The following is a 12,699-nucleotide window of genomic DNA, read 5'->3' as shown; positions in this document are numbered from 1 at the left end:
GAGAAAAATGTGCCCTGCCCTCAGATGACAGCAGCTTATACATATTATACCAATAATCCAATAATAATTGGTTGTTTTAAACCTAATTCTTCTGGGAAGCCTGTGTGATTAATTCTGTCTAGTTTATTTGTTTTGTAACTTTACATCAAGTGAATTAACTAAGAATTATGAACTACATCCAAAGACTCATTAGCAGCTCACAGTTCCTCCACAATCCCCATTTTCCTCTGGCTTATCTGCATTTTGCATCCCTGACTGAAAAAGGGTATTATCGCCTTCAGCAAGTGAGCTTCACTGAAAATTAATTAAGTTGTAAGTGGTGGTATTTTTGTTAATGAAATCCAGAAGAAGTCACTGGATTTTTTAAATACCACAAGCAAAAATACCCTGATACGTCTCAGATACGCAGCACCTATAGTTTGTTCGCACGAGACTGATGCTACAAGACGGCAGTGGAGGAATGCAGGTCATGCGAAAAGCGTCATTGAGACATTTCCAGCATCCAAAATATGTACGCTGACAGAGAAAAACACCCAACTGTGACCTCAGGAAGTGCAGCACAGCCTAAAGCTCATAATTAGAAACCAGTGGTGTGATCTGAACTCACCCGGTGTGCATGAAAATGTAGCTGAGGTATCTCCAGGCCTGGGCCCGCAGCTGGGGGTGGTAGGGTAAGGGGCTCTTTAAGAAAGACGGGCTGGACACCTGCAGGACCAGGCGGTCCAGCTGGAACCCGTAATACATGAAGACGGCAACCTGGAGGAGCACAAACAGACAAATACAGACGTGTGATTCCAGGGATTATGTACGTATCGTACATTAAACATAAACAAATGTCTCTGGTAATTAGTTCAACCCTGAAAACAAACTTTGATCAGATCAAAATTTTTCTCAGAGCAGGGTTATTTTCCCAATTTGTGGGTTTTCTTGATAAAACACACCCTTACTAACTTCTGATGTTCTTTACCACTTTTTGACGGTTATGCTGCTTTTTAACCAGACTAAGTAACACAGAAAAATATCATGTCATGATTAAACTTCAAGGTTTCTTGGTCAGTTTTTTTAAGTATGACTTGCATGCACAGCCTATTGTAATTGCAATTTTGCCAACAGCACTAGGTTGGAGCTGTTTTTGCAGCTGACAACCCTTAGAGCTACAGGTGGTGAAAGAGGGGACAAAACAGAAAACATATTGTCACCCTATTAAAATAATGGCCAAAGTCATTTTTTGACAAAAATGAGTTTTTTACTAAAATCATCACTTGATAATGCTGTTCATATCTGGTAAAATTGCTTAAAGCTTAAGCGAAAAGGATCATTCCTTTTATGCCCTATAGAAAAATGCCCTATATCAAGAGAGTGACTTAGGCCATTTTATTTTCTAGCCTAAGTCAAAAATGTGTGTCTTGGGCAATTTAACAAGCCTACATGATGGCTGCTGCTTCAAGAAGAAACGGAAACTTAAGTGCAGAATAAGCTGTAAACATTATTCTTGAATCAGTTTCTACTGGTGAGTGATTAGGTTTACTATCATAAGGCTAGGGGATAATGCTGTGTAGTAATTTTGGGTGAATTCCAATTCCACCCTTAACCCTCAATCTTAACCCTCATTCTTAACCCTCAATCTCAGTGACACTCAAAATCCAGTGTTAAGGGCTATTTCGTGACTTATAAATGGGACATCCCTTAAATGCAGTTATGTCTTCAAACTGTGGGGGCAGCACTCTGCCCAAGCTGCATTCAGTCTGCCAATTCAAAAAAATTAAGGAGAAGAAACTTGCTAACTTTAGCTGCGGTCAGCCTGTTGTTTTAGCCTGTAATGTTACGGTAAACGAGCTTCGCTGTTTTCTAAACATTGTGCACTCGGAGCTCATGGCGCCGCTCTCAGTGACGCGGGAGAGCGGGGCGGTATCAGCGGTGGCTCATTTACATATGAAGGTCACGCCCACTAAATCAGAGTGTTCTGAACAGAGGGGCTATGAGAGCCTGGAAACAATGCTGCTGTGCTTGATTTATTGGCTTTTTGGACCAAAACATGTTACTACCATTTCATGAAGACATCAATGATCCATAATAAACTGCAGAAAAGGAGCATAGTATGGGACCTTTAATAGGGTGATGATATCAGCCTTGTATTTCTAAATATTTACCTCAGCTATTGTGATAACCAGGATCAGCCAGGGAGGCGGGCAGTAGGTGTAGCTGTCAAAGTACCACTTGCGATCAACCTCGCGGGGCAGCGTCTCATAAGCAACGTGCCGGACAAGCCTCTGGGGCAGCCCTAGGCCCACCTCGTCTCTGAGACTGCAGCCTTTCAGCTGCCTGCTGCCCTGCAGGATGGCCCTCCGGAAACTGTTGGAGCGCTTGTTGCTCATCTGAGGGAGGAGGAGGAGAGGAGAAAGGGAGAAGGTGATTATCACAAGGCGAGATGGAGAGAAAGGATGAACCATCCATCCTGTTTTTCAGCAGAGTCCTTTTATTCACCACTCTGAGATACCTTACTGCTTAATTTATATTCATAAACTTCTCCATGTACAGCTGGAGCCTCTTCACATGGGTACTCTGGGTAAACACGGCTCCCAAATACAAACACATTCCTCCACACCAGGCCCCTCCCACCTGGCACATGGCAACAGAATGCCTGCAGTGTCACTTAGCAACCTCCAAACCCTCCTTTACATCCTTCCATCCAGAGTTTATACTCAGGCATTTATGAGTCTGTCTGTTTCAGGCTATGGCACTCATAATTAGTCATTCACAGTGATGAGGGATCTTGAGGATCTTTTAATACATCGTGATATAATCTCTCTGCTTCTATTTAAATCATCTTTACTGAATCGTTTCTATAGAAGAGCTGTCACAATATCACAGAGTGGGCTTCTTATTTTGTCACCATCTTTCACCACAGAGAGTATAAGCTGTAATTACACAAACTAATATCTCCGGGGATAATTAATGAAGGTCAGTTCTTTCTAAATTTGTTGTAAATAATATTCATTCACAAAGTGAATTAAGTCACTTAAAGATCACACAGAGAATCTTTAAATGAAACGCGTCCGTGACATTTAAACAGAGCACTAATGAGAGAAATGCCAAGGGATGGGTTAGCTTCTGGTTTGAGCAGAACTTTGCATTTAATGATTATGATTTTCAACCACTCAAAAAATCATTTGACTAATTAAATCACCCCATGTGTTTGATAATACATGCACAAGATGCAGGAAGATCAGGAATACACTAAAGATGCACAGTATGAATATGAGAAGAAAAACATGTGAGGGAACAATAAAGACAAACCAAGAGATATCAGATCTGTGTTGTTTAAAATGTGATTATAAACTTTGGTGGACAATAAAGAATGGAATTGCAGGTTGAATCCCTGAATCAAAAGAAAAAGGTTTTCGCCTTTTCTTTCTTTATAAAGATCTTATATGACGATTCAGTGTTTTTGTCCCCCCTCCCAAGCTCTGTTTGTGTCACACCCTATAACTCAGCTCTCTTATTGTGGGTCACAGGAAGCCCAGATATGTCAGATAGAGGATGTTATTCTGTGGCAAAAATCACAAGTGTGCTTGTTAACAGCAGAAGCAGTTGCTGTAAAAATATGGATTTATGATATAATATTGGTTTCAGCAGAGAAATAATATATTTTCTACTCAAATCTTCCTCAACAAGCAGAATGTGGTGTCATAGATTAAGGCAAAAACAGTCACCTTTGGTTTATTTCAGCATTCATTTGGCTCTGCCAGCTCAGCTAGTTCCAGTATTTTCTTGAGCTCTTGCTCATTTAAGCATGGCCTTCGACACATGAGCAGTCCTGAGAATTTCCAGTGAGTTTCAGGAAAGCGTATACCTCTTACTTTTTAAGAGTTAATCATTCACATGTGTTCTTCAGAATATGAAGTTTACTCATCAAGAAAAGGAGAGTAGAGGGTATGACATAAAAGCATGAGGCATCTCCATGTGCATAAAGATTAATGACCAAATTCCACCAGATCTGTGTCAGGTCCGTCTCCACTCTATTCTTCATTTTTAGTCAGTGTGTGAACTTCTTCTGGCTCTGCTCATTGAGTGTCAGCTAGGGCTGGACAATTAATTGGATTTTAATCGCGATTTCAATTTTGCCATCTGACAACCATAAATACAATATAATCGAAGAAAAACAATTAATATGCCACACAGTGTAGATGTATGCAAGTTCCTGTGCTTCGTAGCTCTTCTGTGTTCCATGTGCAGCCACAGCGAGTGTGTGTGACTTATGTGTATCAATAATACTGTATGTGCCACTTGCTGGTTCTTTAAAGTTGTGTTTAAATCAGTACTGAAGTTTCTGAATAAATGAATAATTGTGTATATTAATTGTGATTTCAATATCACTTAAAAAAATCTGGATTCTTATTTTTACCATAATCGCCCAGCCCTAGTGTCAGCTGCAAGACTCAAGCATTTTGTTTTTGACCAGTTACCAGAGCAAGAAGCATCAATTTACAGAGAGCAGATTGAGAAAGAAGGCACCAAGAATAAAGACTAGAATAAAACACCGACACTAGATGGGATTTTACTGAATTGCAACAACAACCGACATAATGAGCAGAGCCATCTTTAGAGTCAACATGTTCAAGGTTTTCAGGGGTTGTTTAAAGCCCTATTTCAACCAAACAGTCCAGTTTAGATCAGTATGGTTTGGTAAGGGTTGGCTTGGTTAAGTCTGGTCCTGTTTGTGTTTCCACAGCCAATCGTGCCCCCTTGTGGTAGGCGGTATGTAAGCCGGATACCGGTAGCTGCATCAGTTAAGTAATAGTGTGACGCCATAGCAGTGCAACACAGTGTACCCTGCTAAATCCAACGAAGAAGAAAAAATGTTGTCTTTGTGATTGGCATGTAGCCCTTTGTTACAATCAAGCCTTATTTCAGAGAAGACTGTGTGCTGCCGGGAGAAATACAGCCGCTGTCGCACGGTAAGTGATGATTGTTTTGACCAATCAACGGTCTGCAGTGTTGTAGCTCCACCTTCCAAGATCGGATCAGTCAAGTCTGCCACCCCTACAGTAGGGTCAATAAAATGTGTGCAGTGCCGACATGGATTGAACTGAACTGCCTGGTGGAAACAGGGCTTAAGATGACATGAACGAGGGGCGGCTCAAAACCCTTGGTCATGTAACTCTAGCTGTCCTGAATCGGTGTTAAACCATAATGAAGCTGAGACAAATTGAACATGGATCTAGGGGAGGCCGACAAATTGTATGAATACTACTGGCTCACCCTGACTTCTTGTGGCAATACCAGGATACTGGATGGTGTGAGTCCTAGTGAAAAGGATGTGAAAATAATCCTTCCGTCCGTTCACCCATGACTCTTCTGTGATACAAGCTGATAGTATTTAAAACACCTGGCTGATGTGAAGTGACATGCATACTTAAAAGTGTTGGTGATGTTGTATATTATAAAACCACTTATTAAAAGCCTCTTGTCCAATAAAATGTATTTGTCTGAGCAGGCTGTTGTGTATTAAGGTTTCTGATCAGGTTTATATAAGCAGTGACTTATCAGAGAAATAAGAAACATTCCTATTTGAAGACAAACACACGTCTCAGAACAAACATTTTCTCCTCTTTGAGTCAGGAAATCAAAGCAATAGTCACAAGAAGGAGAAGAAAGTGATGTGAAAACAGATATGAAAGAGAATATCAACAAAATCTGTGTATGAACGGTGAGCTGATGGCTCCTCTGGCTCTGCTTAATGAGACTTTGGGTGACTCTGCATGTATCACTGTTTGGAGATAAACTTCAGAAAAAGCCAATTATTTCAGGCTTCATGTCAGAGCTGTGGGAAAGTGATTACGGGTTACCATGGCCACTTCCAGACACACACACTCACTCACACACACACAAACACACAGACCACAGACCTCCCCTGGGCAGCCGTGCTCCATAAAGACAGTCAATTCTTCGTGTGAAGTGACTGCAATTCCTCTGCTCTTTGTACAACACAAAAGACAAAATGACGTTCTGTCTGTTTACCCACTGGCAAAAAGAGGAGAGGGAGAGGGAGCAGAAAGGAGGTGAAGGGGACGAATGGGTGTTCAGCCAGCGAGAGACAATTTCACAGTTTGATCAATGAAAAAAAAAAACACAGCCTAAAGAAAGAGACAGAGAGAGAAAGTAGAAACCTTGGAAAAGAATCAGACGGAGGAAGAGATGAAGACGGCTGAAAAAGAAGGAGTAAGAAGCTGGAGAGTGCCGTTTTTATCACAACGATTCACTACATAGTAAAACTAAGGACACCTGAGTAATGCAACCATTCGTCAAACCCTTGGCGTTATTATTGTAAGCAAGCTGCAGAGTGCTGTTTTATTTAGCCAACACAATAAAGGCTTTAATTCAGACTCCAAACAGCTCTGCTTTAAAACTCTGATGCATGCAAAGCTCAGTTTGAAGGTGGACATAACAGGAAGAAAATTTTTAACCTGGCATCACGAATGTGTACACCATGGCATTCATTCATTCATAAAAACCAAATCTGTTTTTTTATTCCTCAGTTAAGAGAATATTAAGATGGTGAGCTCACCCAATCAGAGGCACAGCTCAGCTCACATGACTGACGGGCGCCCTATAGCTGTACTCGAAGCCCCCGTCACTTCCAATATGGCCGCGATAGCCAATATGCTTCAAAACTCTGTTTTAGAAAGAGATGGGTAGCGTCAGGGAAACTATGTCCATTAATTATTCAGTCTTTGGTTCGAACCAAGGCCACCTGTTCAAGAGCAAACCTCATAGGGTTGTCAAGTTGATTTGATTCGGTTTTGCTGTTCAAAAAGAAACTTCAATTCGCACCAAAACTGCTAATACCAGTCTACATTAGACTAATGATTTTGTGTGTCAGCGAGATACGAGACTTAGATGGTGTGCTGTCTCCAGCTTTCAGAGGACACTGAAAGGTGACTGTCGCTTTTTTTTTTCTTTTCAACTAATTAGGCAATTATAGTTCTCCCAACTTTTCAGTATCTGGATTTTCTATGGCATGAAAACCTAAACCAGTTTTGAAATTCTGGTTCCCAAAGGTGCCACCAATCAGGTACCTCAAACATGCTTGAATACGCTACAAGTTTGTTTGGCTAGTGTGACTACTGGGGGAGGTGGGCTTCAGCACAGTTCACTTCATGCCAAGCGGCAACCTCCAGTCTAAAAATATGAGACAATGTAGATGTGCTAAAATCCGCTGTTCCTCAAGTGTCCACTTGAGGCTGGCTCTGGAAGTCACATACACACCAAGCCAAAAAAAGCTGTTTTCAAAGCAGAAATTAACCTATTTACAGCCTGGTTCAAAAAACGTCTCCTGTCTGAATCGCTAATTTTACCATCAGCACATGCAGAACAGGGGGTGAATTTTTTTCTAACTCGGCGAGTCAGAGGATATTAAGATCATGAGCTCGCCCAATCAGAGGCACAGCTCAGGCCACATGACTGACAGGCGCCCTATAGCTGTATGCAAAGCCCTTGCCACTACCAATATGGCCGCGATAGCTGATATGCTTCATTTACCGTTTCAGAAACAGACGGGTGACGTAGAGGAGACTACATCCATGTTTTACACAGTCTATGCTTCATGTACAAGCACAAGCATGCAGACATAAGGTATGATCCATGACATATAAGCTTGCAATGGCTCCTCTAGCGGGGAGTGCTGGAGGGCTTTGTCAGACCAAAACGACTCAGCATAAGCCAAAAAGTCGGAGTAGGAGTAGTGTGACTGCTGGCTGTTCTCTCCAGCGCTATCAACGGCACTGCAGGGGGGGCACTCATGCTTGAGTACGGCATGATTTGAATGGAAAGTGTGACCGCGCCCTAATTTACACCTGATTGGCAGCACTTCTGCTTCCTTTGGAAGTGACCTTAGAGTCTGACCTAAATCACTCTGCTCTATAAAAAATACGTCCAAGAAATTGTCCTATAACTTGAAAGTATTCAAGTCTTATCCTAGCTTTAGCAGCAGGTCTGGAGCTTCTGCTAACATCTTGACATAACAGCTCTCATAAGTTTCTCGTGTAGCGTTGTTATTGATGGATATGATACAGGAGGATGCCCCTTGGTGATTTTGCTTGCTAGGCTTGCAAAAGTGACATTGGTGAGCGTATAGCTGTGTGTCAAAGGTCGAACTATTTTCAACTCTGTGAGCGTGGCATCAAAAAAAGGCATGCTGAGCACTGCAAACACTGAAGTGCAGGTGCAAAAATGAAAAAATGCTGTCAGTGGGATGTCAGGCCCAGTTTTTTGTGCAGCCATGGCACTTTTATCAGTGTTTTATTGGTACCTAAACATCTAAAAATGATCAGCCAACTACTCCGTCAGTGTTAAAAACTATCATTGTTGCTTTTATCTGGTTATAATTTAAATCAATGATGGAGTTTAGTCAGTTTAAGAGATTAAAAAAACAACATCTCAGCTGACAAACTCATAACCCTTCAGCTAAAGTGTTGGGGAATTCTTGTTTTGCTTTAACTAGTGTTTTTGTTTTTGTTATCTCTTTAAAGTCTGTGAGTCCAACAGAAAAGGTTGACCTTGGTAGAAAATGTGTCTATGGTTAAAAAAAATAATTCACAGAGCAGGGAAAAACTCTTTGCCAAAAACAAGCTGAGTAACTAAGAAACAAGCTAGAGGCATTTCAACTTGAGCCCTCTGCTGACCTGTTGTATCTACTGAATACCACTGAAGAAACTCTCATGTCAGGGAAAATAGTTTTTTATAGGTTTTAATCACTGGGTCCATTTGTTTTGAAGAGGACGGGACCTCTGTGAATTGTCTGGCCTTTAAAGCTTGTGAAGAAGAGCTGAAGGGTCATTCTGAGTCTGGGTTTATCAGGTTTACAGCCTTTTATTGGACGGCTGACAGAGGAAAGTTGACAGAAAGAGTGGGAGGGGATCATGCAGAAAACAGTCTCCAGTCGGACATTAACCAAAGATGTAATGATCCATGATGAAGGCCTTGGACCACCAAGAATGTAATTTCTTCTCTCAACTTTGTTTTTATGCCAGAACTTCTGAACCAACAGCTCTGATGCTGGACTCTAATGGTTCAGCTCAGTCACAAAAAGTTTGAAGCAAACTTTGGTTCATTATAACCGTGATGCTGGCTAATGGGCTGAGTCCAAATGCACACAGAGAGAAGCATCCAAATATTTCTCCAGCAAACAGAATATCAGGCCAGGAGATGAAACCAAAACCCCAAAACAGAACAGAGAAGAGTGCATCTGTCTGTATCATCACTCATCCATCAGGACTGTCCCTCCTCTGTCCCACTGAGGGGTAAAAAAACAGACTGTTTCAACCTGTCTGTGGATATTTTGATCTCAGAGCCATTTTCTGCCCAGGACGGTCGCAGTTTGATCAATGAGAGAAAGTCAGAGCGAGGAAGATGGATGGGCAGAAAGAAAGCAGAAAGGCACAGATAAGAAAGAAGCAGAGGTAGAAAAAATGAGAGCTTACATGAAGGAAAGAGTGAAGATGGAGAGAGGAAGGTTAAGAAGGAGTGAGCGGTGATTTGAACGCTGACTGTGACAGAGCTGTGAGAAGGCAATTACTGACAATCACTCTGATGGAGGAGCTGCGGTGCAAAAGAGAGATGGTGCGACAAATAGAGCTCTAACAGTTGGACTCAGACTGTCCCGGCCCTCTCTTCTCCTCCCTGCCCTCCTCTTTCACTCCTCTCCCCTGAGGGCTGGGGCTCCAGGGGGAGAGGAAACCACAAAATGAAGCTGGGTGCTGAACTTGTTGAAGGAACTGTGACTCCTAAGTTCTCGACTGTGACGCTCTGCTCTTCATCTTCAGGGGAACACTGCCGGCCTTTCTAAGGTCTTTTTTTGTGTTCACATATTCTACATTCCTTTAGATACGAGCATCATATTTACAAGCTTTTCACAGCACAACAGGGACACATGAGTCATTCAGTCCTGAATGACAGACTCCTATTGGCCCAATTCCTAACATTGAGCCAATGTAACTGTGGTCCCTTGAAAAAAACAGCATCCTTTTTTTATATTTCTGGGCTGTGAAATGTAAATGTCTAAAAATGTCATATTTACATTTATTTTAAATCTATTACATCCTCTGATTTTTCTGATCAGTTAAACACATTATAAAAGTAGATTTTTTCTGACTTTCTGAGTCATCCTTAGAAAGTTTTAGCACACATCATGATGATTTACCTTCTTAGGTTTAATCCAAGTGACAAGAAGTTCGTAAAGAAGTGAAACTAAACCTCATTCTCCTTTCTAGTTAAACACAGTACCCATCTCATATGTGGTCTTCTGCTTCATAAATAATCTAAAAATCTGAATTTGAAGTTTTATTTGTTAAAAGAAAGGCGTTGAGCCAATCAGGAAAGCTTTGTGGCTTTGAGACATCCAGCAGGAGGTCGCTTAAAATCTATACATCTGAATGCCTGAAGTCAGCTCCTAGATAACTTTAATGCAAGAATCATCTTATGAATAGAGTGTATGTATTTTTTCAGTGTTAAAATGAAAAGTTATGGTGCGGATGGCCCAGCTGTTTATGTTGAGCCCTATGAGGTTTGCTCTTGAACAGGTGGCCTTGGTTCGAACCATAGACAGAATAATTAATGGACGTAGGCTCCTCGACGCCACCCGAATGTTTCTAAAACCTAGTTTTGAAGCATATCGGCTATCCATATTGGAAGTGACCGTGGGGCTTCTAGTACAGCTTTAGGGCGCCTGTCAGTCATGTGAGTTAGAAAAAAACAATCACCTCGTAAATAGTGTGTGCCAATGGTGAAATCAGTAATTCAGACAGGAGATGTTTTTTGAACTAGGCTGTAAATAGGTTAATTTCTGCTATGGAAAACAGCTTTTTTTGGCTTGGTGTGAATATGACTTCCGCTACTTTCAGAGCCAGCCTCAAGTGAACACTCAAGAAACAGCAGATTTTAGCACTTCCACATTGTGTCATATTTTTACACTGGAGGCTGCTGTTTGGTTTGAACCCAGTCTGCTGCCTCTTCCCGGCATGCCAATCCCCCCTTCCACCCTGTTTTCTGCTCTATCCATGGTCATCTCCTCCAATTAAAGACATGAAAAGCCAAAAAAAAAAACGTAGAAATAAATGGGAAATTGGTATAGAAGCTGCAGTGTGTAATTTCTGACGTGGTCAAGCTCATTGTTGATAAAAATGATTAATAGGCGTGTGTGGAATATATAAAACATGCTCATCTGTTTAACCCTCACTGTTACCTTCACAGGATGGTTTCTGGGGATGGGTACCTTTCACATTTGAAACGATATGGTACCAATCCCTGGTACTCAATGGTACTAATTTTTGGTACTTTTTTGAGTTTATGTGGCAAATATCGAAATCAATTTGTTTAAAAATAAAATCTCAAATTTTTTCAATTCAAAATATTTATTCCTTAACATATAACCTTGAATTGCTGTGTTCATGTCCAGCATGGAAAATGGGCTACTCTTCCTCTCCCTCACAGTCACAAGGATGCGGTTTAGGTACCTAAACATGGTACCTGTTGATTTTACATGAATCCGTACCCGGTGCATTTGACAGAATTTGGTCAGCACCTAAAAAATTAACAAATTTGGTAGCCATTGCTAATGGTATCTCATGACAGTGTTGAGGCCCACCTCGAACTCTGTCACCACAGTCTTGTGAAAAATACACACAAACATGGCCTGTATAGTTTCATTACATCCTAAACAACTATTTCCTTGACCCACGCTGGTAGATCTCAAATCCATTTTTGACCCAAAACACTATGTATGGGTCAGTGTTAATAACACGATGTTGAGTTCCAATCATTAAATCTACAGTCAATGTGACTTTTATTTCCTCAAAAAATGATTCAATTTTTTATGTGGTTGCTGTAAGAGGGATTGATTTCCCAAGTATTTTCTAACCCGAAGACAACGATCTGATCCTGTTCACTTTACATGTCAGTGATGATTCATTGTAGGATATAACAGCTTGATCACATCAGCACTGGAGTTTAAGACCTGTGTGTTTGTACTGTTACAGGTGGGAGAAAAGTTTTCCCATGGCGACGAGGCAACTCCATCTGCACCTATTCCAGACAGCTTTTTTTATCCAACCATAAGCTCCAAGTTTAATTATTTCAATTAACAATATTCCAAGGAATGGAAAGTGAAAAAAAGGGTAACTTATGATAGTTTACACAAGCCAAAGTCCAGCACCTACACACATTCATTCACTGGTCAACAGATTATCATAATCATGGGCATGCCCCCCTTTGCTGCCAGTGTTAGCCCCCTTTGTTTTGTGGCTCCCTCATTGAATGTATAAAACACTGAGGGGGGTGCACACAATAGCCTCAAGTAAAATAACTAAGTGTACATGCAAATGGCAGCTACCCATTCCCCATTGTCCTAATTCTAGATGCACGCCACAGCTCGTCACATGACCCAAATGCACCAATAGCAGAGTTACTAAGTTAAAAAAAAACCTTTTGATATTTTCTAAGCTCCCCACAGACCTCATTCCTCACCCACTGTACCAGACAATAAACAGCTCTGAAGAATCAGAGTGAAGGGGAGTGAGCTGGGATGGACACCAACAGACGACAATGAATCCCTTACACACTCACACACACACACACCCTACTTCACCCCCTTGCCACCCAGTAGTTATTGTGCACAGTCCCACTCAGAGACCCCTTCACACT

General features: G+C 41.4%; 1 protein-coding gene across 3 annotated transcripts in view; it reads right to left on the bottom strand.

The window, feature by feature from the left end:
• rhbdl3 (rhomboid, veinlet-like 3 (Drosophila)) overlaps positions 1 to 12,699 on the bottom strand; it is an 85,053-nt gene that overhangs the window by 19,654 nt on the left and 52,700 nt on the right. For all 3 annotated transcript variants that reach the window (XM_074697144.1, XM_074697135.1, XM_074697127.1), the window contains 2 exons: positions 2,151 to 2,375; positions 608 to 756 (listed from right to left, as the gene is read on the bottom strand). In XM_074697144.1, the coding sequence (XP_074553245.1) occupies positions 608 to 756; positions 2,151 to 2,375 (374 nt within the window). The remainder of the gene's footprint in view (positions 1 to 607; positions 757 to 2,150; positions 2,376 to 12,699) is intronic.

The sequence above is a fragment of the Halichoeres trimaculatus genome, unplaced genomic scaffold (genome assembly GCF_033239565.1).
Source record: "Halichoeres trimaculatus isolate MK-OKI-2021-1 unplaced genomic scaffold, fHalTri1.1 fHalTri1_scaffold_2, whole genome shotgun sequence".
Lineage (NCBI taxonomy): Eukaryota > Metazoa > Chordata > Actinopteri > Labriformes > Labridae > Halichoeres > Halichoeres trimaculatus.
Note: the sequence above shows the minus strand (reverse complement) of the source record. Positions and strands in the feature narration are given on the sequence as shown.